Source organism: Berghia stephanieae, chromosome 12 (genome assembly GCF_034508935.2).
Source record: "Berghia stephanieae isolate SIO BIC M18660-M18661 chromosome 12, UCSD_Bste_1.3, whole genome shotgun sequence".
Lineage (NCBI taxonomy): Eukaryota > Metazoa > Mollusca > Gastropoda > Nudibranchia > Aeolidiidae > Berghia > Berghia stephanieae.
In genome coordinates, this window is record NC_088371.1 from 9,845,893 (window position 1) to 9,870,069 (window position 24,177).

Sequence of the window (24,177 nt, forward strand, 5' to 3'; positions counted from 1 at the left end):
AAAAAGTTGGCTCAGGATAGAGAAGGATGGAAACTGTTTGTCTGTGGCCTATACCCTGACCCAGGGTGAAAAAGGCAATGATGATGATGAAGGTGACGATCACTAAAAGAAAAGGAAAATTGAGTTTTCGTTGGTATGCTCATGGAAACAAAAACTTTTATTTTGTATTGTGACATATTAAAAAAAAAAAAAGTATCAAGCTATGCATTTACAATTTACAAAGGCTACGTTAGGGCTCACAATATGATATTAAGAAAGTCAGAGGTTTTGAGCTGATCACAAGCCTCCAAAGGGTTCTGATAGTTCAGTTGGTAGAGCACTTGCTTCACACACAAAGGGACTGAGATCGATCCCTGGTATAGTAGAGATTTTTTACTGACCCCCTGACCACCCAGCAGTTATTGGGTAGCTGAGTCTTTTAGATCTAATTGAAAGTACTTTGCGATAGATAGACTTGCATCGCGGGTGGTTGGATGGGAGCATCACCCTTGAATCATATACCTATGATGTTCGCATGGGTGTACGATGGGTGATGTCGTTTCTTCTTCTCTTTACTAGCCTATCCTGCTTCTTTGGTTTGTGATTGTATTTTTGACAGGGGATATTTTTTTTCCTGTAAATCTTCTGCCTGTTTGTTCTTGGTTATTTATAATTTAGCTTATGATATCTTTAGGTTATGATTTTGATTTACATTTGTACTATTTTTGTTAGATTGCTTGTTTTTTTGTTTCAGCGGTCTCTCATATAACCTCAATTGTGTTGGAAGAGACCTAAAGCAACAAACAAACAAAAAAATAGACTTGCATCCCATCCAAAGAGTAGCAAGCAATTGCTATTGTCCATTTCTCTAGCTCCATGGGAATAATGGCTCTAAAGGACTACTTTTTTTAAACGAGCCCCATAAAGGAGTTCCAATAGCTCAGTTACTAGAGCACTTTCTTCATACGCAAAGGGACTATAATCAATCCCTGATGATGTGGATATTTTTTCTGGCCCCCCCCCCCCCCCCCTACCCCTCACATCTTATCCACACAGCAGTAATTAAGTAGCTGGGTCAGGTAGATTTGGCAGAATGTATTTTGTGATAGACTTACGTCTTATCCAAAGGGTAGCATGCAATCAATCCCTGGTGATGTGGATATTTTTTCTGATCCGCCCCTACCCCTCCCTCCTTATCCACTCAGCAGTAATTAAGTAGCTATGTCAGTTAGATTCGGCAGAACGTATTTTGTGATAGACTTACCTCTTTTCCAAAGAGTAGCATTCAATTTCTATTTTCCATTTAATGCTATAGAAACTGTGACCGGGTCTTATGGCTCCGAAGGACTAGTACTTTTAATAGGCACCTGAACTTTTTGTTCTGTTTCCTCCACTCACCCACCTGTGATTCGTTATCATGGAATGTTCTGGTTTAAATTACTTTTCAATCCAATAGTGCTTTCTAAAGGGTAACAAGCAATTTCAGAAGTCCAAGATATGTTCCATTCCATGGGATTTTGACTTTGTAAGACTCCTTTTTGAGAAGATGTGTTCATGTTTTGTTTTTTAAAATATTACCGAAGTTCATATCAGCTGTTAGTGTTAGTCTTTTGTTTTTATTACTTAATTCTATTCCCTCCCTCCCCCCTCCCTTTTAAAAAAAAATTATTTCAGACTGGAGATGATCTGTCTGACAAATTGGTTGAGTTGGTTTGGAACAGGAGCCGTGTGTTGGATGGTCAAGTGTTGATGGTTTGACCCTGGACGCATCATTTGTTTGTCAGTTTGGAACAGAAGTTGTGTGTTGGATGCCCAAGTATTGATACTATGACCTTGATGACGCCATTGATGTGTGTGTCCGTTTTGATTAAAAGTTGTGTGTTGGATGCCCAAAGACGTTGATGTGTCAGTTTGTAGCAGGAGTTGTGTGTTGGATGCCCAAAGACGTCATTGGTGTGTCAGTTTCTTGCAGGAGTTGTGTGTTGGATGCCCAAGCATTGGTGCTATGACCCTGAAGACGTAATTGATGTGTCAGTTTGGAGCAGGAGTTGTGTGTTGGATGCCCAACGACGTCATTGGTGTGTCAGTGTCAGTTTCTAGCAGGAGTTGTGTGTTGGATGCCCACGTATTGATGCTATAACCCTGAAGACGTAATTGATGTGTCAGTTTGGAGCAGGAGTTGTGTGTTGGATGCCCAAGTATTGATGCTATAACCCTGAAGACGTAATTGATGTGTCAGTTTGGAGCAGGAGTTGTGTGTGGATGCCCAAGTATTGATGCTATAACCCTGAAGACGTAATTGATGTGTCAGTTTGGAGCAGGAGTTGTGTGTTGGATGCCCAAGTATTGATGCTATAACCCTGAAGACGTAATTGATGTGTCAGTTTGGAGCAGGAGTTGTGTGTTGGATGCCCAAGTATTGGAGTTATGACCCTCGTCGACGTGATAGGTTGGAAGGGAGTGAGATTGGGATTTGCTGTGTGTGTGCTAAATAGTAGGAGAACATAGAGAGACAGTGGATATAAGTGACAATTTAAAAAAAAATATTTTTGTGTGAATATAATATTCTTTGATCTTTCATCTTTCACATGTGAAAAGAAAAGTGATAACTAACAGGTATGTAAATCTTTCAGAATTTTTATAATTGTTTTGATTTTCACATATTTTCCCTATCTCTCAAATATTTTTCAATATTTCAATAATACAACATGAGATACAGACTTGTGGTGAATGTTTCTATAATTATACACTAGTGTGTAAAAGTCTGAATTGAAATAAAATGTATTTGTCAGAATTTTATTTTTTAGTTCCTTGTTGGTTTTTTTTTTTTTTTGGTTCCTTCTTTCCCAAAATTAAAACAAGATTACAGCGACCATATCCTGTGTAGTGCTTTGTGGGCAAAACTATTGGGACGATATTTGAAGGACGAGTTTTCTGGCCAAATTTTAAAATATGGGTTTTTCCAGAGTACGACAAAACAATTCACCCCCCCCCCCCCCCCCCCCCCCCAAAAAAAAAAAAAAAAAAAAAAAAAAAAAAAACCAGACAAACAAACAAAAAACAGCTTTACCACCTTCCCTTCCCCTGCTTTCCACCCATTCCATTTCAACCTCGCCACTTCTTTTAACTTTTAACCGCACTTCAAAAACTCAAGTATCTCGCCTAGTCCCAGGCTTCACATAGAGCTCATAATCATCTCACTCTCACTTCTCATTGGCCAAAAAACATTCGCCAGCCGGATATAACGTATCAACACACAAAACTATCTATGTATAATCTTAAACGTTTATAGTCTGACAAATACAACAGAATGAGTGTCTTTTCGTACTTACAGTACAGTACCAGTTTATTTAACCGAACCCATTAATAATATCTTCAACCTCTTCCTAAGGTAAACTTACTAATGTTGTATAGTGGAATTAATTCCTTTACTGCCAACTTTTCCAGCTCCGCCCAAAACGTTATAGCAAGATTTACTGTGTAGGTCTGTGGTAATAAAGTAGGCGCAAAAAAAAAAAAAACAACAAAAAAAGACAGAAAGACAGAAAAAAAACGGCCAATGTTTATGTAAGGGACCTTTATCGCGTAACTCGCATGACCTATACGCCTGCCTCGTTGGAGTTGGAGTGTGTATTGTCTCCATAATATTAATATGCTCATATCTGTTGAATCGTTCGCATCGTGGGAGGAAAACTCTCTCTCTCTCTCTCTCTCTCTCTCTCTCTCTCTCTCTCTCTCTCTCTCTCTCTCTCTCTCAACACACAGTCACACACTCTTTCATACTTTTCTTTCTCTACTCCTTCCTCACCACACTTTCTATCTCTCTCCCTCACTTCCACTCTCTCTTAATACACACACACTCACACACTCTCTCATATTGTTCTTTCTGTCTACTCCTTCCTCATCTCCCCTACCATACCCGTCTCTCTCTCTCTTTCTCTCTCTCTCTCTCTCTCTCTCTCTCTCTCTCTCTCTCTCTCTCTCTCTCTCTCTCTCTCTCTCTCTCCATCTCGCAGGCGGTGAAGATACTGGATATTTAGAAGGATGTCATGCCATTTATCATCTGGAAGATAGAGACTATCATTCTGGGGTCAATGCTGAGGTTTTTGAAAACTAAAGAACCGTTTGCTGCCTTCCCTGGAAGCACCCAGCTGTACTGTATTGAACAAATCTACCATTCGGTGGCCCAACTACAACAACTATAAATGCTGACATAGTTTAATGGCTTCATTCGGGCAACACTGCATATTCTGCCCTTTTATCAAAGGGCCTAAACTCCTTAGTGAAAAGAACAAATCAGAAACAGTTTTCAAAGCAGACTGTTTAATCAGGGAGTTTTGACACGAGGTTGCGTGACTTCCCCCATATCACTATTAGCGCAATCCAATCGAGCTTATTTGGGCCCATAGTGGGCAGGGAGGTACATACTGTGTCTTCTATCCCCTTATATCTGTTTTCCAACATGCTTTCTGTCTTTGTCTTGGAATGAGATTACTTGGTTTTGTCTTGGCCCTGGCCGGAGTCCTAGCTGGGAGGGAAACAGTCAAATGCATAGATATTTTTTTGGGAGATGATATTTTTTTCCTTGTAAATCATCTCTTTGTTATGTATCATTATATTTATTTATAATGTATAATGTAAGCATTTGAGTGTATTCCTCCTTGTTGGATTTTGTGCTTGTGTCCGGATGAGACTTATAGGTGATCTCAAACTAAGTACATTGAAGGTATGCTCTTGGAATCTACATCTGATCCCTATTTGTTCCTAGTTCCCCCTTTGTCTTACTTTCTCTTGGTTTCTTTAATTGTAATTCTAGAACTTTTTACTATCCCATTTTCTTCCTTTTTACTGGCGCTGATATGACCTTAATGTGTTGCAAGCGCCGTAAAACCCTTAAAAACAAACAAACAATATTTGGGCCCAAGTAAAGGGAAAGATTGAGACGAGGCAATAAATGATATAAAAAGGGAAGACTGGGAAAAGGCATGCTTCAACCTTCGCAAAATGGAGGAAAATTGCATCTCTTTGGATAGAGTGATGCTCTGAATCTTTCCGTAGTCGTTCCATTTCTCCTTTTCATTATCCTCGTCATCAGAATGTGTTGATTGATGTGTCCAATTCCAATATTTCTTTTATTTTTATTGTAGTTGTTGTCATTTTTGGATGAATAAAGTATATTATTATTATTATTATTATTATTATTATTATTATTATTATATATTATTATTATTATTATTATTATTATTATTATTATTATTATTATTATTATTCATTATTGTTATTATTATTATTATTATTATTATTATTATTATTATTATTTATTATTATTATTATTATTATTATTATTATGTTATTGTTATTATTATTATTATTATTATTATTATATATTATTATTATTATATTATTATTATTATTATTATGGTAAGAGGCAGAATGACGCTAATTGTGTTTGTGTTGATACAGTGCAGAACAAGTGTGCATTTTACATTCAAACTAAAACATGATATTAAAAGAATGTTTTATAATTGTACGGTGTTGTTATATAGCCCAAGCCTACAGTTCGTGATAACCTTCAAATCCACACATTTAATGTTGAATTGTTTTTGTTGAAACACAGCGCTAACTGCGTGTTTTGAAAACTTACAGAATATTTGCTACTTATTGCAACTGTTCAAACACAGACAGGGCTGTTATCCCATTGACCTATTTCATGCAGACGCTCGCGCGCGCACACACACACACACACACACACACACACACACACACAGGCATACACACACCCACACAAACACAAACACACATGTCCTTTATGACATTTTTCTAGATAAATCAACGAATAAATGAATTATTCTTTAATTCAACCCAAAGGGAAAATTTAATTTTATTTAAGGTCATTGGAGTGGGGGGGGGGGGGGGGGGGGTCATCTGACCTCCCATTGTGCGCAAGGGGTCACTTGTTATGTCTTCTTTCTCCCTATATCAGTTTTTTTCTGAATTGATTTCTGTCTTTGCTTTGGAATGGGATTACTTGGTTTTGCTCTAGCCCTTGCCAGAGCCCTTGGTTGAGAGGGAAACTGTCAAATGTATATTGTTATTTTTGGGAAGTGATATTTTTTCCCTCATAAATCGTCCGTATGCGGGATCATGCGCTGGTGTCTGGGCGAGACTTTTAGGTTATTTAAAACTAAGTAGGTTGATGGTTTGCTGTCGGAATCTACAATGTACCCTAATTGTGAACCAATCCCCTTTTGTTTTACTTTTCTTTAGTGCTTTAATTGTAATTCTTACATTTGTTACTATTCCATTCTCTTCCTTTTTACTGGCGCTGATATGACCTAAATGTGTTGTAAGCACCGTAAAAAACCCAAAAACATTTTAGGGCCTATTCCAAGAGAAGTGCAACCGTGTAAAGTGTGAACTGGGAAGTGGTGATTTGCTCAAGGCCCCATCGCGCGCCGAAGAATTGAACTTGATACCCTTTGGGTTCGAGGCAAAGACCTGAGGCTATGCCAGGCTATCAAGTGAGAGTAAACTGTAAGCTATTGAATATTTAAAAGACCAACCAGTTAAACTCTTTATAAGTTTTAACGCCACTAGATATTTCATACCCTTACACCTCTCTTGCAGGTCTTGAGTTTTAGCGGCATCTTGATTTTTTGTTTGTTTTATTAATTTGTCATACAATTGAACCTCGTTATAATAGGGACCTGGTTATAACAAGGGCTTTTGAAAATTCCCTTTTTTCTCTCCTCTTAGCCTTTTGTAAAATTCATCGGCTATAACAGGGACTTTTAAAGGCCTATACGGTTATAACAGGGGTGCCGAACTTCAAATATACAATAATGAATTAGCCTACATTATGCTTAGATATATGCCGACAGCCAAAGACAACAAAGATGTAGGCTAGGCCTGGTTCGTGAACTCTCTCTCTCTCTCTCTCTCTCTCTCTCTCTCTCTCTCTCTCTCTCTCTCTCTCTCTCTCTCTCTCTCTGTGTGTGTGTGTGTGTGTGTGTGTGTGTGTATGTTACTTACTACTATATTACATCATTTTCAGTATAAAATACGCCATGCTGTAGGCAATGTATAGGCTAGCCCAAAAAAAAAAAACAGACGCACAGACACAGCTGCTGTGTCACGTTCAAGCTGACCGCTCTGTGTTTGTGTGTGTGTGAGAGAGAGAGAGAGAGAGAGAGAGAGAGAGAGAGAGAGAGAGAGAGAGAGAGAGAGAGAGAGAGAGAGATTGGCCATTTGGGTTGTTTTCCTTGAAATTCGGCAATCTCGGTTATAACAGACTGGCCCCACGATGCCTATTATGGCGAGGTTCCGCTGTAGTTTGTAAACTGGTTTTCTACATAGATCGATATTATTGTGCTTAAGTTGTTTGACTTATGTATTTCAAATAATTATTTTCACTACGATTTTTTTTTAAATTTTTATAACGGCTATGTGGTCTAGTGGTATGACACTCGCTTCCGGATCGGAAGGTCCTGGGTTCGAGCCTCGCGCTCGGCGCATAGTTGAGTCCTTGGAAAAGGCTCTTTACTCACATTCTCTCACCGTATTCAGGTGTAAAATGAGTACTTTGCCGTTAACAGCGGTGTCTTTGTCAGAAAAATTATAATATCGCCTAACAGGTGGCATGTCCCGTCCTACATGTTAAATGTTGCTGTTGACCAGGGACCCCTTGTAAAGCGCTTTGAGCACATTTAGTGGATATTGCGCTATATAAAGCTAAATTGTTAATTTTTTTTTTTTAAACCTAAAAGTTTTCCTCTTGAGAGAACTAACAATGATGTATTCCTGTTTCCTTTAAGCCTAATTGGATCCTTGTCTCATCTCTGTATGTAAAGACAATAGGTTGTAATTTCAAGAGTATTGATCAAATACCTAAGATTACAGGAGAAGAAGAGGAGATATGATCCAAACATATAAAATAGTAAAGGGAATAGACAGGGTAGAGGCAGGATTTCTTAAACCAAACAAGAACATTCAGACACGAGGAAACAGCAAGAAACTGGAAAAAGAAACGTTTTAAAACAAATGAAAGAAGGAACTTTTTTTCATCTAGAATTGTAAATAACTGGAATAAACTGCAAGAAACCACAGTATCAGCAAAAAAATTGAATAAATTCAAAGCAGAGTTGGAGATAAGCAACATTAACATCCTACGAAACAAGTTCAATTATAAAAATTGGTCCAATCATTAATAGATGAGGAGGAGCGAAGGAGACTACACCAAGTCTAAAAGCTCTATACAGAGGTATCCAGGTACATATGAATATTACAGCTTCAAAACAACAAAAACATTCCAGGCTTAAAACTTGGCTCAAAGATTTTCAGCTATGGTGTTTGGTTAGATGTTCAGTGACCCTTTCTGCCATATTATGTTTTATGTGAAAAAATGACTAGTTTTTTTTTTTAATTGTTGGCTTAGGAAGGGTTTTGAGCCAAAACAATTCTGTGTTAAGTATTCTGTTCTGTTTTTCAAGCTAAAATGTATGCAGGCATGCCTACCATGCGGAATTTTGTGGAACCATCCCTTAAAACAGCCCTTGATTCCGCTAATGCAAGATAATATTCCGTAATTTCTGCTATTGATTATGGTAATGAACACAGAGGATGTACCTATAATACTAATACACACTTATTTCGTTTTGAAACTTATTATTATTATTATTATTATTATTATTATTATTATTATTATTATTATTATTATTATTATTATTATTATTATTATTATTATTATTATTATTATTATTATTATTTTTATTTAATTAGTTGTTGTAGAAGTTGTTATAGTTATTGAGAAACTGTTTCGTTTTTAAAAAAATTATTAAGAGAAATAATATTTTCAATTTTATTTTTAAAATTCATCGGTGATAAAATAAAATAAAATAATGTAGCTAACGAGTTCGTTGAGAATTAAGTGAACAGTGAATGGACACCTTGCCTGTCAGTGCCACGAATCGCCGATAATTTTTGCTACACAGTTGACAGATCCACTGTTTACAAAATGCCAAAAAAAGTAAGAGACCATACAATATTTTCTTCTTTTTTTTTTCCTTCTTTTGGAACCTATATTATAAGGTATTTTGACAACAACAAAAAAGCATAAAGTTGTGATAAGTTGATAATCAATAAAATTATACAGCATACAAACGAATGTTTAGCGATGAGGTTCGGTGCTGGAGCAAAATGATTAAAATGTTGAAAAAATGGTAAACAAAATCAGAAAACAAAACAAAATGAAAAAAAACAAACAAACAAAAAAAAACAAAAAACAAAACAAACAAACAAACAAACAAAAAAAAAAACAAAGAAAGAAAAGAAAAACAAATGCAAACCCCAAATGCAAAAGAAAATAAATAAAAAACAAAAACAAAAGAAAAATAAAACAACAACAAATAAAAACAACCAAGGTGCTAAGGCAATTGGATGTTTCTTTGTGTTGTTGAAATGAGTTCTTCAGTTGTTTTAAAATATGTTTTGTATTTGTTGAGATCTTGATTCAGTGTTGTTGGAAGTGAAGTTGGTGTACGTCCTCTATATCTGGCTACTTGTTTGAAGTAATCTTTCATCGAGGTTTGCCGTAGTCTGTACCGTCTCTTCCATCATATCTTGCTAAATCAAATGGGAAACCGACAGGCATACATCATCTGTCATCGTAAATTGAATCGAAGAATGTATTGCATTTTTAAAATTATATATTTCTCCGAGCTTCAATCAAAACTGATTGCTTTGTTGATTTGTCTTAATAACGCCATCCTCATCTCTTATTGTCTTTAGTGTTTCATTCATCGTTTTTTGTTGACAAATAGGAGACCCGAAACGGCCTCGTTATCTGACATAAATTGAATTGAAGCGTCTATAAAATAAAGAAGAAGACGAATAATAATAATAATAATAATAATAATAATAATAAATAATAATAATAATAATAATAATAATAATAATAATATAATAATAATATTTATTATTATTATCATCATCATCATCATCATCATCATCATCATCATCATCATCATCATCATCATCATCATCATCATTATTATTATTATTATTATTATTATTATTATTATTATTATTATTATTACTATTCGTCTTCTTCTTTCAGTTATTACTATTATTGTTATTATTATTATTATTATTATTATTATTATTATTATTATTATTATTATTATTATTATTATTATTATTATTATTATTATTGTTGTTGTTGTTGTTGTTGTTATTATTATTATTATATCATTATTATTATCATTATTATTAGTAGTATTATTATTATTATTATTATCATTATTATTATGATTAATAATATCATTATTATTATTATTATTATTATTATTATTATTATTATTATTATCATTATTATTATTATTATTATTATTATTATTATTATTATTATTATTATTATTATTATTATTGCTATTATCAATATATATATATATATATATATATATATATATATATATATATATATATATTTATTTATTTCTAATAAAAAATACGCGTTTTGTTCATTCCCCCCCCCCCCCCCCCACCCCCACCCCCAACACACACATACACATAATATATATATTATTATATATAAACAAGGAAAAAAACAAAAACACGCCAAATTTTGGAATTCAGTATTTGAAGAGCCAAACTGACATTCTGTACTTTCCTGTCTGACTTCACTCTGCATCACACATGCAAGGTTTTGATTGGTTGTTCGTGTCTGCGTGGCGTCGAGAGCGGAAGCGGTTAAATCAAAATGGCTGACACCGAATTGGCTAGTCGATCAACTGACATACGTTCAGCCATGTGGAATCCCGGTGGTTGGAAAAGTTTACTGAGCTTTTTTATCCTTGCACTAGCCTGGCTTGCAGGTTTCAGTGCCAGGTTGTTTGCTGTCATTCGTTTTGAGAGCATCATTCATGAATTTGATCCATGGTTAGTTGAGTTTGTTCTTTGTAATTGTATTGATTAATTGTGCCAAACAAACTCAACTGCAAACCGGCTTGTTTATTATGAATGTATTTGTTTTTCTTCCTTGAATAAGTCGCTATATACCACCAAAATCCTTGCAGAGTAAAGAGAGAGATAAATGCTCTGAATTGCAAATTTTACAATTTGCATTTGCCAATATTTAACAACGGGAAAATCTGGTCGGCGCCTGACCATTTATTGTGTTGTGTGGTTAGCAGACTCCCCACGATTCACAATACAATCTGACATGGCGGTGTTTTGCACACAAAAAAAAAAAAAAATCCCAAATTTATCAAGCTAAAAACAGCAAAATAAAAAAAAAAATTTGCGGTTAATTTTCCTAAAAACCCATACTTATTTCATGAAAGGGAAAGGTAGCCTATTTGTTTTTAATTTTTAAGGGTTTCACGGCCCACGGCGCTTGCAACTAAAATTTTAAAAAAGGTCATCAGCGCCAGTATGGCTGTCATTATTCCCAGACGCCTGTCTGGGGATAACAAAAATTGGTTATCCCCAGACGCATGTAGCAAGTGGGCAGAAAGATTTTATGCAAAATGCCAAACTAGGCGTGAAAAATACCAAATATTCTGGAAAAAATACTAGTGGTTGTGTCCCAAAACAGTTAATATATCAAGTGATATTTAACACAAGATGAAAGTAAATAGTGATCAAATGTCAAATCCAGCTCTTTTAAAAAAATTATTTTAAAGCAAATGGATCAATCAAATTTCTTTTGTTACTTTGATCTGAAAACGTCAAACTGGCAATTCGACTTTTTATTTTCAACCAGGAAGAAAGTTGTTAATCATCAAATCTGTTCATAGTCCACCAACCATTTAAATTTTCACTACTTACCTACCTGTTAACTTTATTAGACCTGTAAATTCTCAGTCAATTAACTGAAATCAGTCAATTTGTCAAATTCAAATATTTAAAAAAGGAAAGAAATAAAAAAAAGAAAGAATTCACAAATCGTAGTCGAATGTCCGTAAAATAATTAGGAGTGTTCCACAGCGCTACGCATAGCTCATGGGGACCGTTTATATTAACGATGTATATATTGCCAAGACAAAGCGACGCTTTTTATAAAAGGCGTGTCTGAACACTTCCCTGGGTATTTTCACACATCCTTCGTTAAATTATTTTTTCACTTTCCAATCCGTCGTGATTCGAACTGTAGCCAATTTTAACTGAGCCACCGAGCGATAAATTTCACTGTTTCATCTAAGCCAAAATTGACCACATTTACCCTTCGAGTCTCAAAACTATGATAAAGTAAATTGCGAAATGCCGCAAGTCCGTTATGTAGACATCTTCAAATCGAAAGGTAGAATAGATTGCTACAAGCACATTTCGATTGCCTCACGTTGTAAACAAACTGGTTGACCGTTTCTTCACTGATTGAGTACCTGATCATAAGGAACAATGGTAAGTAGCCTAATTAATTCCCGTGCAAATCAGGACGTTTTCTGGCATTGTTTTGCTCAAGCCCAAGCGAGCTTGCTGTTTTGTGGCGATTTACCTTCATTTCGATTCTTTGAATTTTTCCGCTACGCCTGCCGAAGTTTCTTCTTGATAATTCACTTCTACTTAACTCAAGTGACGCGGCCTTGCATTCCGGAAGCTACACTGGACAGTGCCTAGTTGCTACAGCTGATCAGTTGAAACAATGGCAGGTCGCCTAGCAGTTTTTCAATATTTACACCCATCCCAGAAAATATACTTTTTTGAGCTAATAGCAATAATTTATGGTACAACCTTTACATTTTCTTAAAGGGAAATAAGATATTTATTGAGAGAGCAAACTTAGTAAGAATTTATGAAACCTGCAACAGTCATCTTTCTATTACGAATAATTGAGTGGTGGAATGAGAGGGAGCAAGGCTTTACACCTTATTGCTACACACATTAGCCTAGTTTTCGTCTAACACGCGCATATACACACCAAGAGCCCACGTACAGATGCACACATGTAATAAAGGAATTTTCTACAAACACACACACGTGGGTAACATTATTTCTTTGTGTCCTTTGTTTGAGATGTAACAGATGACCAGAGCATGCAAAACAGCGTGGTGGGGGTGGGGGGGAGGGGGGGGGGCTCTTTGTTGGCTTTGTTTATGACTTGAAAGGCCACTAACTTGCCTTCAACAAGTTGAAGGACATAGCTAAATTATTGACCAATCAGAATCAATTAAATTTTTACTGCATTTCTAAATATAGAAAGGTTAACAACTCCATTCATAAACGGGGTTGATCTTGTCCTCAATAATGGACTGGCGCGCTTGGCGTCAAAGCCAACTCGTCCTCAATACTGGACCATCGCCCCACTGACTCAGTTATGCTCGTCCTCAATATTGGACCTGCGCGCTACTAGACTTAATAATTCAGTGTATTGGCCTGAAGTCATATTTATTTAAGCTTTTTTTTCTCTGTCATTTACTGATTGAAAATCAAGTTTGCTCATTGCTACATTATTCTAATGTTCTCACAATGGCTGAGCTGTCTGTTCGTGGATCGCAATTCAGACTTGTCGAGCATCGATAAAGATGTGAGTCCCGTGAGGAATAAATTCAATTGGTCATGGCTAGAAGTTAAAGATGATAATGGTGATTATTTTTCTATGTCAAAAAAATTCCAGAGGCAGGAATATGACTTTGATGAAGTCATCTTTACCTATATGAATGACATGCTTATTAGCATTCCTTCTACATCAAATTATGGCAGTCATACTTCCAGTAAGAAATAACACCCACTATTTTGATATATTGTATTTATCACTCTCCTCTCCAATGATGCCCTTATTTTAAAAAAAATAATTGAATCTTCAGTTTGTCGAAGAGTTTCAGTCAATTTTTATAGAGCTCATTTACAGGTCTACTTTATTGATCATCTCTTGTTTCTATAATTTGCTGATTCTGGCCACAATTTTGGGGATGACCGGGAATTATTTTTTATTTCGCGGACGAATTCCTAGGCCATGGTGTTGTTCGCCCCAAAGCCCAAAACAGACACCTGTTATTTCCCTGTCTTCTTCGCACAAGACAATATAATTTAGTATCACACGTCCACAAAACTAGATCCAACAACATATTTTTATTCGAATCAGAGATGAAAATAACTACCAAAACGAGGAAGCAAAAATGGTGGAAATATGTTTAGCTCATATATGAATTTAAGATATTCCGATAGCGGTGTGGATAGACAGCTCAGTGGTTTAGGCCACCTGTCATTTTACTCCTTTTAGCTGCACAGATTCGAACCAGTCGCGACCGCCCCCCCAACTCCCCCCCCCCCCCCCCCCCCCCCCCCACACACTTTTTTTTTTTTTTTTTACTTTTTCTATCTTCCCAATTGATTTTCATTGTTTTCACTTTTGTTCCGAGTTCCGAGCAAGAGTTTTTTTTAATCAGTTGAATTTTTTTGTTTCTCCGATAATATTATTTCATTATTTAATTTGCTCTATGGGAAATTCCACAGGTAACGGACTGACAAATCAGACCAAAAATGCTTACATTTCGTGCTCTGAAATGGAACGTATTTATTGTATGGAGCTAATATTTCCCATGGACATGTATCATGTCCGTCCTTATCATATATCAAAAGGATAAAGATGAATCTTTATCAACTTGAATTTTTTTGACATTATAATGTTGGTAACGGACTGACATCAGAAAATCCATCTTTTTCAATTTTATATGTAGATGGATCAAACTTTCTGAAGTTAAACCTTCCAGTAACAAATAAGTTCTTTTATAGTAACCACGAGATGTTGTTCTACAACCCACTAGCAATATTTAAAAGATTGTCAAAAATTTGAATCTGCAGTCTTTGAAAAAGTGTCGGTAACGGACTGACAAATGGATGGTAACGGACTGACACCTCTGAATTTTATTACTCAGAATAACGGTTACTACATAAAATCCAGAGCAAAGAACACATTATGTAATTATGAGCAACACTGAATACCCAGTGTGATTGATCAAACCAATACTCTTCCTTATATGGATGTCAAGCTACATTGGGCATGATGAGTAACTCGATGGGTGACATCTGATTACCTCAATCCCAACTTTGCTTTTGAAAAAATTAAATAATGAAATAATGATTCATGGAGTTGAAATCTATTCTGTCATAGTCAAACAGGAATTTTATTTCAACTATGAAATTAAATTATCAAAAAAAAAAAAAAAAAAAATGTAGATAAGAAAGGACTTTAAAACTGGGGAAGGTTTAACATTCTTTTGGTACTTATTTTTGAAGCTTAATTTTTATTCTGTATTTCATCTTGATTCCTCAAGCTTAGGAATTGTCAATAGGCCATGACCGTCACTGCAAACTGGTCGATAGTATTGGCAGTCAATCTCTTCCTCATCTGCACTTGACCAGAAAGCCAGTTATAAGATCTTCAAAAATTTCATTTGGACCATTTTATCCTTGATTGTTACAATTTTCCTATGCAGATTGTGGGATTTCTCTTAGAAGTACATTCTGAGGTTCTGGGGGAGAAAAATAATCTTAAGCCAATTTTGATTCCTGTATGTAATTCACTAACAATCGACACCTCTTTTTCAGGGTTTTTTACAGGAAACTTTTTTGAATTTTCGTCCTCTCTTTTTTCATCTCTCACAATTATGAAATCTTTTTCCCTTGGTGCTCGCCAAAAGTACTTCTTGTCCAAATAGAAATTTTCGATCAACTTATTTTATTTCATCTTGATAGCCCATGATAAAAATATTTCAAAAACCTTTGGTTGATGTATTGGGTGCCCTTAGCAGTACAGGCATAGTTTAATTTTTTTTTTAAATTTTTGGGAGGATTGTAGACACTCAAAGTTGAATTCAGTATTTTACTTTCCTGTGCTGAAATGTGAGGCAAATGTGGATTTAGGTGTGCTTGGTTTACTTTCTTTTGGAGTTGAAGATTGATCGGCTTTTCTCTTCTTTTTTTTCCCATTTTGCTTGAAAAATCCTGTTATTTCTTTTAAGCGTCCTTTACAATCACTTTCAAGTTTTCTTTGAGACTCCTGCTTTTGTTGCCTAACTTTTTCCTAAACAATGTAATGCCCATCAGTTTTCAGTCTTTCTTGATTATTTGAACCATGGATAGAGTAGGCATCTTGAACCTGTGAATAAAGAAATTGAGCGAAATTACATCATAAGCTATGAAAGTCAAATCGGAATAAAAAGCAAATCTTGTTTTCTTAAAAATAATATAGCAAAACTAAGAAAATAAAACTCATTTCTAACTTGTATCACATTACTTTGTAACAACTAAAATATTGACATTATACACAGCGAAACAGTTTGCTGACCCACTACATTTAAAGCCTCAGTGACTCAAAAGTTTTCCACATTAATTTAAATGTTTGATTTCTTTTTTTTTTTCTCCCAGGGCTTCTTGCCTCTTTAACAGACGACTACTACTGGCTCCATTGTCATAAGGATATTATAGAACAATAAACAGTGTTTTTCCCTCAATTCAAACATAGCAAAAATCTTCAAGTGCTCAAAAGATTCATAAGCTTTAAAAGATTCAACTTACCTATTGCAAAATAGCAGGCTTGATGTTGAAGACCAGTGTTTGAAATTTTATGATCCAAATGTTTATAAAATGGCTGCCTGATCAGTTGAAACACATTGGAGTGGACATTACTCCTGAGACTTAAAAAACAACTTTTATATATTGTTTTTGAATTAAAATAGAATTAGTCAGTCTGTTACTGTCAGTCCGTTACCCTTAAAAATGTCAGTCCGTTACCCAACAAAAGTACCTTAAATGATAAATTTCTTGAAAAATTATCTTACAGTGCTAAAGCCATTCATGTAAGAACAGAAAATCTGAAATAGTGAGTCTGTACAACAATCAGATCTTTCGTAGATGAAAAAATACTGTTTTAATGGTAACGGACTGACGTACAATTTCCCAAGGTCATTAAAACGACAGATGAGGACATTTCATTAAAATCGTAAATTTGAATGTTTATATAGGTTCCTGATACTTATAATTGTTTTAATATCAATAAACAACAGCAAAGGTGGCTATAATTTTGTAGAAGTTGCAAGATTTATAATATTGAGAAAATATTCTTTTCGTTCTTCAAATAGGGGATACCCTTACATAAAGCAATAATACGCATCTTGTACCACAAATATGCACGAAATATCCTTATATTCATAATCCTGAATGATTTTCCAACAAATTGGTACCAAATTTTAATATGTTCTTAAGAATTTGTAAAACACCCCTTCGGTTGACATTTTCGTGGAATTTCCCCTATATCTATTATTGTTTTTTTTTGTTTTGGTCAAATGATAATATTAATAAAAAAATAGAAAAAATAGAAAATAGAAAAAAATAATAGAAAAAAAACGAGAGAGAGAGAGAGAGAGTTTAATTAAAAAAAAAAAAAAGAGGTGGGGGGGGGGGGGGGGGGGGGGTGGGATGGATGGGACATTTATCCCTTTCAACGTTCTGTAAAAAGAAGACGGAATTTTTTTTTTTTTTAAATGACGTCACCAGGATTCGAACCCACAACGTCGATTCTTGTCGAACTTCCAGGGCAGACGACTAAACCGCATTCGGCCATGACACCCACTTTGAAGTCGACGCATATTGTGTATATGTAGTAACAACTGATTTTAATGTTGGTTAATTTTATGTTTTTATAGATATTTTATTAACTTTCCTTATTTCTGTGTGCATCTGGAAACATTCCATATTCTGGAATGTGGATTATTGTTTAAAAGAGCGGAGTTTCAAATATGCGTCTGGGGATAATCACAGCGCGGCAGTAATAAAAAAAAAGAAGAAAGTGGGATACTATCCAAGAGGCTACTCTTGATTAATTATCTTTCACGTTCTTTTGTTCTACATGCGCTATCAAATTAAAAGGAAAAAAATTCGTCTTTTTTTTTTTTTTTGCCTTAAAAACAAAAAACAAAATTGTTTTGTTTGTTTGGTTTTTTTTTTTTTTTTTTTTTCTTTGCAAAATCTCGAAAATTTGCAAATCAGTCATATTTTGCGATTTTTTTGCAGCATTTAGTTCACACTCCAACCCTAACCATCATTGTGTACAGACGATACAATTTTTATTCCATTCTATTTTATTTGTTTTCCGCATTCATTTGTTTATTGTGCTGACAAAGGGTTTGTACCCGAAACGTCCATTGTCTGTTTTGTTTCCATCCGAAGCCTTTCCATTATCACTCTTTCGTTAGTATTTTCACGATCCCAGGCTTCAGGCAGCCCCGACCACTCTCAACGAAAAAGCTAGTCACAACATTTATATCATCAAGATTAGATTATTGTAATTCTCTTTTGGCTAGGATAATGCATGCTATTTTGTAATCAATACTTGCCTCAACAGGCAATCGATGAAGATTCATGAGTGATTGTCTGGTTTGTACAGTAGTTCTAGTGAGAATATGGGCTGCACTGCAATGTGTTCAATGCGCTATAATTTAGAAACTGCCATTAATGAAGCAAGCTTGAATGCCATGAACCTAGCCTGGCCTCACATTGTAATCTAAGTATAATGGGAGGTAATTTAAATATTAAAATAGTAATAAAATCATCTTTGCACCTAACAGCTTAGTAAAAAATGAAAATAAAATAATAGGATAGGCAATTAGAATGAAAAATTATGCATAGAAGAAAAAGATAAAGGCAAAATTATGATTCTTGGATAGATGGGATTGGACCTCCTTTAAACCGGAGTTAATTTTTTGTCTTTGTTCCCAAACATCGTGGTCATACAGATTTTCAAATATTGGATAATCAGTTGTGTTACGTAGTAACACTATGTGATGGTTGTAGGAATAATTATTAGTGGTTATATCTATAGTTGTCATTGTCATACAGAGTTTTTTGTTTTAAAAAAAAATAAATTTTCTCTCTTGTGTTGGCAAGTCAACTATAACTATACCAGGCTTGTATGATTTTATTACAACCCTCATTTTACTTATGTCATTTTAAACATTGACTATTGACACACTCCATAATGTCACTTGGTGCGTTCACCTCTTCAGTGTTCCCTTTTCTTTTTCTGTTTTATGTCGATAAAGAAACTAGGAAGCCAAATTATTTTTAAGTATTGAACTTCTAGGTATGTTCTTAAAAAGGGACCATCAATTTTTAGCTCAAAGCCAACTCATAGTTAGTGTTTTAGATATGCCATTTGAAAAAAATGACATTACTGAAGGATTCGCTCTAAACCTCCATCTTGGATTTAATTCTTTACTTTACTCTTCAGAGACACCCTCCACCATCGGTAGCCAACAAAAATATTTTCATGGTACTACCTCGTTCAGATTTCATGCATAACTTTTTTTGAGGCAACCCCCCTAAAAACTCCCATTCTCTGTCATACAAAATCTTATTATGACACAATTTCAGGGTGGAGAGTGATAAAGATCAACTGTCTTTTGGTTTTAAAAAAAATATTTTTTTTTATTCTCTTGAAATAGGATTATAAAATTTTATTTAAAAAAGATATTTTGGTAATGACATCTGTGGCACTTTTTGCTAATTATACCAAAATGTATTGATCTGAAAACAAATGGAGAGTTTATCATATTCTTTGTATATTGATACATCCGGCCAACCAATTTGCCATATTATATTTCTTCAATTGAAATTTGATACGTCATACAAAAAAGATTAATCTCTATGAATTTCTCAGGTTCAACTACAGAGCAACCCATTATATGGTTGAAAATGGATTCTACAACTTTTTGAATTGGTTTGACGACCGAGCATGGTATCCACTCGGAAGGATTGTTGGAGGCACAGTAAGTATAATTTTAAAACGCTAAGACAGTCGTCTAAGCTGAAACCAGCCAAATTAGCCTTAGGGCCGTGGTCATACAGATTGAATGTCAAATTCAGGGATGTAAATCTTTCAGAATTATTAGGATTTCCAATTTTTCACACATTTTCTCAATACCTCAATACCAACAACTCTTGTGATAAGAGATACTGCTGTACATATAGAGAATTTGTAGTGTGTATCAATTTTCAATGTACTGAAACACTTAATTAACATACTGTTGTGTCAGTTGTGATTATACGTGTATTTAATCATTCAACTTATTTCCACGACAGCTTCCGAATTTTAATTCGGAAGTACTAAGAATTGATAGCATTCGAATTTCCGAATTATCCTAATTTTAATTCGGAACTAGATTCACGTCTGTTGTGTAAACAAGGAGGGTTATTTTGAGTTTACCGGAAGCAAAACATGGGCTGTAGAATCGAAAGTAGAAGATAGTGGATACATATCGAGTATTGATGACTGAGCTCTGAAGTTGTTGTTACAGTTTCTTCCTAAGGCTTAGTTGAAATTTATTATGTTCGTAATTACTGTGTGGTGCAATTCGTTTCAGTCATAATTAGTCTGAAGATACATTTCCCTTAGCCTTGGTCTTTGTAAGAAATGTCTATAGGGTCTCATTACTGGCTGAGACCACCACGAACTTTTGACTGTGGTGGGGAAAAAAATTCAAATTTGTTTGTTCTCATTGAAAGCTAAACCAATAAAATAAAGGGCTTTTCAACACGATTCTGAACCTTATGTAGTGTTAGTATTGTTATTGTAATGTACTCTAATTGCCTTTCTTATTAGCAGAAGGGTTTGAGTTTGGGACCTGAGAAAGTGATAAATATCGGGAAGTGACCATTTTTCCAATTTCAAAATTGGCCTTAGTAATAATATGGCTATTGAAATTTGAGTAAGAGTTTTTATTATTGTCAGATTCATTTAGTCATTGGGGGTAATATTTTGACCTGAATTTAATTTTAATTTAAAAAATTAGGTTTTGGATTATGTGCAGTGAAAATAAGTTAAGAATTGCAAAATTCTGAATTTTTCATTATCCCAAACTAATTTAACCCTGCTTAATCCATAAAGATAAGGATAAGATTTACTAAATGGGCGCTGATTTAAGCATGAACAACACAAAATAATCTGGATTTTAGTCTGAGACTTATCACTCAAAAGTCCTAAAAATCTTGTCACAACCACAAGGCCATTTATCACCTCATTCCTGGAGTGCCACTTGGAGTTTATCTAAGTAGATACCTACTGAGACAGTTGATGTAGACAACTATTGAAATGAGCTCGCAGAATTTCAGAATTTTTTTCGTTTGCATTTACATCCCTGCAAATTGCCATATTTATAGAGAATAAAGATCTTTATTTTAATATTGATGATGATAATAATAGACCTGTAAATTCTCAGTCAATTAACTGAAATCAGTCAATTCGTCAAATTCAAATATTTTTTAAAAGGAGAGAAAGAAATGAAGAAAGAAAGAATTCATGAATCGTAGTCGAATGATCGTGAAGTAATTAGGAATGTTCCACAGCGCTACGCATAGCTCAAGGCCGTTTATATTTACGATGGATAAGCGACGCTTCTTAGAATTGCCGTGTCTGAACACACCCCAGTGTATTTTCACACAGCCTTCTTGAAATTATCTTTTCACTTTCCAAACCTGTCGTGATCCCAATGGTAGCCAATTTTAACTGAGCCGCCGAGCGATAAATTTCACTGTTTCGTCTAAGCAAAAATTGACCACATTTACTTGGCAAAACCTAAAAGTATTAAAAAGTTAAATGCGAATGCCGGAAGTGCGTTATGAAGACACCTTCAAATCGAAAGTTATATGATTGCTACAAGCACATCTCGATTGCCTCACGTTGTAAACAAACTGGTTGACCGTTTCTTCACTGATGTGGGTACATTAGTTTTCTGCCATTGTTTTGCTCACGTGAGCTTGCTGTTTACTATTCATCTCGATTCTTTGAATTTTCTGATACGATACGAAGAGTTTCAGTGAGGTTCAGTTTCAGTCTCAGTCAATTTTTATAGAGCTCATTTACAGGTCTATAATAATAATAATAATAGTAATAATGATTTTAGCATAAGTTCATGTCCTGCATTTATTTGTATTTTGGTATACAGATGTCGATCGCCAAATTTGTAATTTGTAGTGGTTTGAATTTGAAAGTTGAGACCCCTGAGTAATGGATATACAGTCAGTTGACCTGTAAATTCTCAGTCAATTAACTGAAATCAGTCAATTTGTCAAATTCAAATATTTTTAAAATAAGGAAAGAAAGAATTCACAAATCGTAGTCGAATGACCGTAAAGTAATTAGGAGTGTTCCATAACGCTACGCATAGCTCATGGGAGCCGTTTATATTGCCTAACGATGGATTTATTGCCAAGGCTGAGCAGCACTTTTTAGAATTGGCGTGACTGAACACATCCCAGTGTAATCTCACACAGCCTTCGTTAAATTATTTTTTCACTTTCCAACCTGTCGTGATCCCAACGGTAGCCAATTTTAACTGAGCCGCCGATGGATAAATTTCACTGTTTCGTCTAAGCCAAAATTGACCACAATTACAAGCTGGGTTTTAAAAGTATTTAAAAAAGTAAAATGCGAATGCCGGAAGTAACATCTCTAGTAGATGATGGAGACACCTTTAAATCGAAAGTTAGATTAGGATAGATTGCTACAAGCACATTTCGATTGCCTCACGTTGTAAACAAACTGGTTGACCATTTCTTCACTGATTGAGTACCTGATTATAAGGAACAATGGTAAGTAGCCTAATTAATTCCCGTGCAAATCAGGACGTTTTCTGCCATTGTTTTGCTCAAGCCCAAGCGAGCTTGCTGACTTGCTGTTTTGTGGCGATTTACCTTCATTTCGATTCTTTGAATTTTTCCGCTATGCCTGCCGAAGTTTCTTTTTGATAATTCACTTCTACTTAATAATTCAGTGTATTGGCCAGAAGTCATATTTATTTAAGTTTTTTTTCTGTCATTTACTGATTGAAAATCAGGTTTGCTCATTGCTACATTATTCATATGTTCTCACAATGGCTGAGCTGTTCGTGGATCGCAATTCAGACTTGTCGAGCATCGATAAAGATGTGAGTGTGAGGAATAAATTCAATTGGTCATGGCTAGAAGTTAAAGATGATGATAAATGGCATTTATATAGCGCTTTACCCCGTTGTCACAGGCTCTAAGCACTTTACAGTGATATAAAACAAAACATATTACAGTGAGACAAGTGTGAAGGAAACGTGATACGAATTCAATTTAACAACAACAAAATATGAAAATAATATTGCAACATTATGACGTAAAAAGATAAAACTTTAAGCGAGATTTGAACGTTGTCAACGAATCCGAGCATCTCACGTGTCACGGGAGAGAGTTCCAAAAATGGGGGGCCGAAAATTGAAAAGACTGTTCACCTATTTTATGCAATGGCTTAGGTTTGACAAGGATTGATTGGTCATTGCTTGACCTCAAGTTTCTATTGGGGACATATATGTTTAGAAGGTCTTTAATATAGGAAGGACTGTTCGTGCTCAGGGATTTGTAGACAACAGAACAAATCTTATAGGCAACTCTTTTTTCAACAGGAAGCCAGTGTAACTCACGGAGAAGAAGAGTTGCTGACGGGTATTTTTTGTTATTGCGTATAATGAGCCTGGCTGCGTTATTTTGAGCAACCTGAAGTTTGCTAATTTTGTCTTTAGCTAAATTCGCCCAAAGGGAGTTACAATAGTCCAATTTAGATAAAACCAGGGAATTAATAAAAAGTTCTGTTGTATGCTTCGGTATTAAATTACGAATTTTGCTTATTTTTTTCATTTCTATGTACATAGATTGTATGGTGTTATTCACGTGGCTTGTCATGGAAAGATCTTTATCAATGATGACGCCAAGGTTTTTTGCTTTATTTGAAAATTCTATTGTGCTATTTCCGAGAGTAATATGTGATTTATTTGCCTGTTTAAGGATACTCGGCCTTCCACACATTAAAATCTCAGTTTTACTATCATTTAATTTTAACTTATTGTGGTACATCCAAGATTTAATCTCATTAAAACAGCTCGTAATTCGTTGTATTAAGAACTGTAAATTACTAAGGGGTGCTGAATCATATATTTGCGTATCATCTGCATAAAAATGATAACTCAGATTGAATCTGGATATCACACTAGAAAGGGGCTGCATATATACAGTAAAAAGGACAGGGCCAAGAACAGAGCCTTGTGGCACTCCAAAATTTAGTAAAACTTGTTCTGACTGAACACCATTCACCATGACAGTCTGCCATCGATCCTGTAAACCATTTAAGGGCAATTCCTTTTATGCCGAACGTATTTTCTATGTCATGGTCAATGGTGTCAAAGG

General features: G+C 34.9%; 2 protein-coding genes across 5 annotated transcripts in view; both read left to right on the forward strand.

The window, feature by feature from the left end:
* Positions 1-2,778, forward strand: part of LOC144958114 (uncharacterized) — a 37,742-nt gene extending 34,964 nt beyond the window's left edge. For all 4 annotated transcript variants that reach the window (XM_078889776.1, XM_078889779.1, XM_078889777.1 and 1 more), the window contains one exon: positions 1,654-2,778. In XM_078889776.1, coding sequence (XP_078745902.1) covers positions 1,654-1,737 — 84 coding nt within the window. In that variant the 3' untranslated portion in view covers positions 1,738-2,778. The remainder of the gene's footprint in view (positions 1-1,653) is intronic.
* Positions 2,779-10,687: 7,909 nt separating this feature from the next.
* The window catches only part of LOC144957471 (dolichyl-diphosphooligosaccharide--protein glycosyltransferase subunit STT3B-like), a 37,582-nt gene continuing 24,092 nt past the window's right edge, over positions 10,688-24,177 (forward strand). The window contains exons 1-2 of the mRNA XM_078888759.1: positions 10,688-10,914; positions 19,634-19,742. Of these exons, the coding sequence (XP_078744885.1) occupies positions 10,736-10,914; positions 19,634-19,742 (288 nt within the window). The 5' untranslated portion in view covers positions 10,688-10,735. The remainder of the gene's footprint in view (positions 10,915-19,633; positions 19,743-24,177) is intronic.